Below are 2,439 nucleotides of genomic sequence, written 5' to 3' on the forward strand. Positions count from 1 at the left end.
AATAGTTTTATTCATTTCCAATGGGCCGTAGTTTGCCCACGGCTGCTCTAGCCAGAGGCGCCGCTGCCCCGAGCTCTGCCCCGGACACTTGCCCGACAGGGTCAGCCTCCCTCCCCTGGCCATCATGTCAAGCCTCTGGTTTTCTGAATTACCTGGTTTCTAGCCAGAAACTTTCAATGTGTGGGTTGGAGAGCTGCCCCGATTCTGCCATCTCTCCCTGGGTGATCTCTCCCTCCCATCCTGTCTCCTCTTCTGTACTTTTAGCCAGCAGAGGCAACAGGGAAAGTTTGCCTCAAGTACACCCTCCAGGGCACGCAGTTTGAGAATCAAGTGGCATTTTCTCTACAGCCCAAGTCGGATGCCAAGTAAGATTTCCATTTTTCTTTCCTAGTTCCTTCCTTTCTCCTTTTCCTCTCCTCTTCTCCTCTCTCCTCTCCTTTGGTTCCTCTCCTTCCCCTTCCCTCCCCTTCCCTCCCCTTCCTTTCTTGTCTCTACCATCCATAGGGGGTCAGTTTCCTGCTCTTCATTTTGTGCTCAATGATTTCCCTAAAATCACTTTTCCTTTTCCGGCCACTCAGATTTCATCTCCCCCCGATCTTATGTTCCTCCCTGCACCATCCCCAGCCTGTCAGGGCTCTGAGTGGCGGCACAGGTGTACTTCTGCCTGAGTCATGGGAATCTTTTTTCTGTTAGCCTCACCATTCACCGCCTGGCTGCCAAGTCCTTCATCCAGACCAAGGACGTGGGCTTCGAGGAGACTCCAGCCAATGATAAAAAAGAGGTGGTGAAAATAAGCATGGAGTGCGGCGTCATAAGCTCCCACACGGCTTTCATTGCCATCAACAAGGATCTCAACAAGCCGGTTCAGGGACCCCTGACTCGCAGTGACATTCCAAGTCCAATGCTATTTGCTCAGCCGATGATGCTGTGTTCTCCTGGTATGCCGAGTGGAGCTCGTGTTCAGATGTGTGCTAGTTCTGCTCGGATGGGTGGTGCTTCTGCTCCGATGTTTGGTGCTCGTACTCCGAAATCGGGGATCAGCTTTAAAAGTGAGTTTTATTCTAATCAAAATCACATAAAATAAGGGGCCCTGTATACCTGGATACATCATTTAAAGCAAATGTTTAGGAAAGGTCCTTCCCTCCCCTCCTGCCTTGTCTCTCCACATCTAGGATCTCTGGCTGCTGTAAAACTGTTCTGTCCGAGAAAACAAAGTATACCATTAGCAAGAAAATGTAAAGTACTCCAAGGTGGGGGGGGAGGGGGAATGAGGGAATTGAAGCTTAAAGTGCATATAAGCATTGAGTAGTTACACTGCCTAAACCTGAAGCTGATGTATCCTATTGACACTGGTTAATGACTACACAGATGGCCGGCAAACAACCTGGTAGTGTTAGGAAATGGGTGCTGATTGCTGGGCTGTCTCAGACATAAACCAAAACCGTAGAGAGAAATGCTCAGCGAGACAGCACTTTTGCCAAGGAATGTTGCAGGGCCAATCAGCTGCAAGGTCTGACTGAGATCACCATGGAGGATCAGCTATGCAGCGACCCACCTCACAGAACAGGATTTGCTTCAACGGGGCTCTGGTACCTGCTGAGTCCACCCCATGAGTATGTCGCATGTGGAGGTGGTGGGGTGGTGATGCATTGACATGGTCTGAAGCTGTCCACTGGGTGCACTGGCTCTGGGGACTCCTGGGAGATTCAGGCCAAGGTCAGCCACTGCCTTTGTTCTGCCCCAGGGCCACCCAGCATGAGCTACAAAATGATCTGCTGATGGCTGCTACTTGTGTTGAGCTTGGAGGTGCCTAGGAGAAGCCAAGCTACAAACCAAGGCTGGCTGTGGCTAGTGCCGGGCCCAGGGTCACTTAGCAACAGGTACTAGGCCAGTTGCTGCTTATTTGAGAGATTTTAGGAAAATATGAAGCATGAGCCAAAACAGGCCATTCTGATGGTAAGCCACTAGAAACAGCTGGTGCAGACAGGGCCTCCGGGAATCACCAGGGTGGGGCTAACAGTGTTATTCCAGGTTGATGGAGACTCAGATATGGTGGCCACCTGCTGGCTCTTTGGGGTTGGGTTCAGCAAAGGAACAATGGCCTTTATCAGTACTTCTGTCTGGAAGAACGCTGCCCATCCAGCTCTTGCTATGATGCCAGACCATTCATTTCCTCCCTGTATGCCTCAGGTGCCTTTCAAGTAGCTGCCCCATGCTGGCGCTCTGAGGAGTGAGTCCGAGTTAGTCCATATGTGGACTCTTTAGGAGGAACTGCTTGGGACTCCTGCAGCCTCTGTCTCCCTCAGCCTCGTCCCTCACTGTTTTTTATAACCAGAAGTTAGGGGGACTTTTCTTCCCAACACTAGGACCCTGGGCTGGGGACTTGGTGTAGTGCTCAGACCCCTGGCACCTCAGGAGGTACCTGTATGGCAGAGACAT

The 2,439-nt window shown here is 51.3% G+C and overlaps 1 protein-coding gene across 1 annotated transcript in view; it reads left to right on the forward strand.

Annotated features, from left to right (window-relative positions):
• VWA5A (von Willebrand factor A domain containing 5A) overlaps positions 1-2,439 on the forward strand; it is an 8,172-nt gene that overhangs the window by 4,451 nt on the left and 1,282 nt on the right. The window contains 2 exon segments of the mRNA XM_015571974.1: positions 265-365; positions 694-1,049. Of these exon segments, the coding sequence (XP_015427460.1) occupies positions 265-365; positions 694-1,049 (457 nt within the window).

The sequence above is a fragment of the Myotis davidii genome, unplaced genomic scaffold, assembly GCF_000327345.1.
Source record: "Myotis davidii unplaced genomic scaffold, ASM32734v1 scaffold809, whole genome shotgun sequence".
Taxonomy (NCBI): Eukaryota; Metazoa; Chordata; class Mammalia; order Chiroptera; family Vespertilionidae; genus Myotis; species Myotis davidii.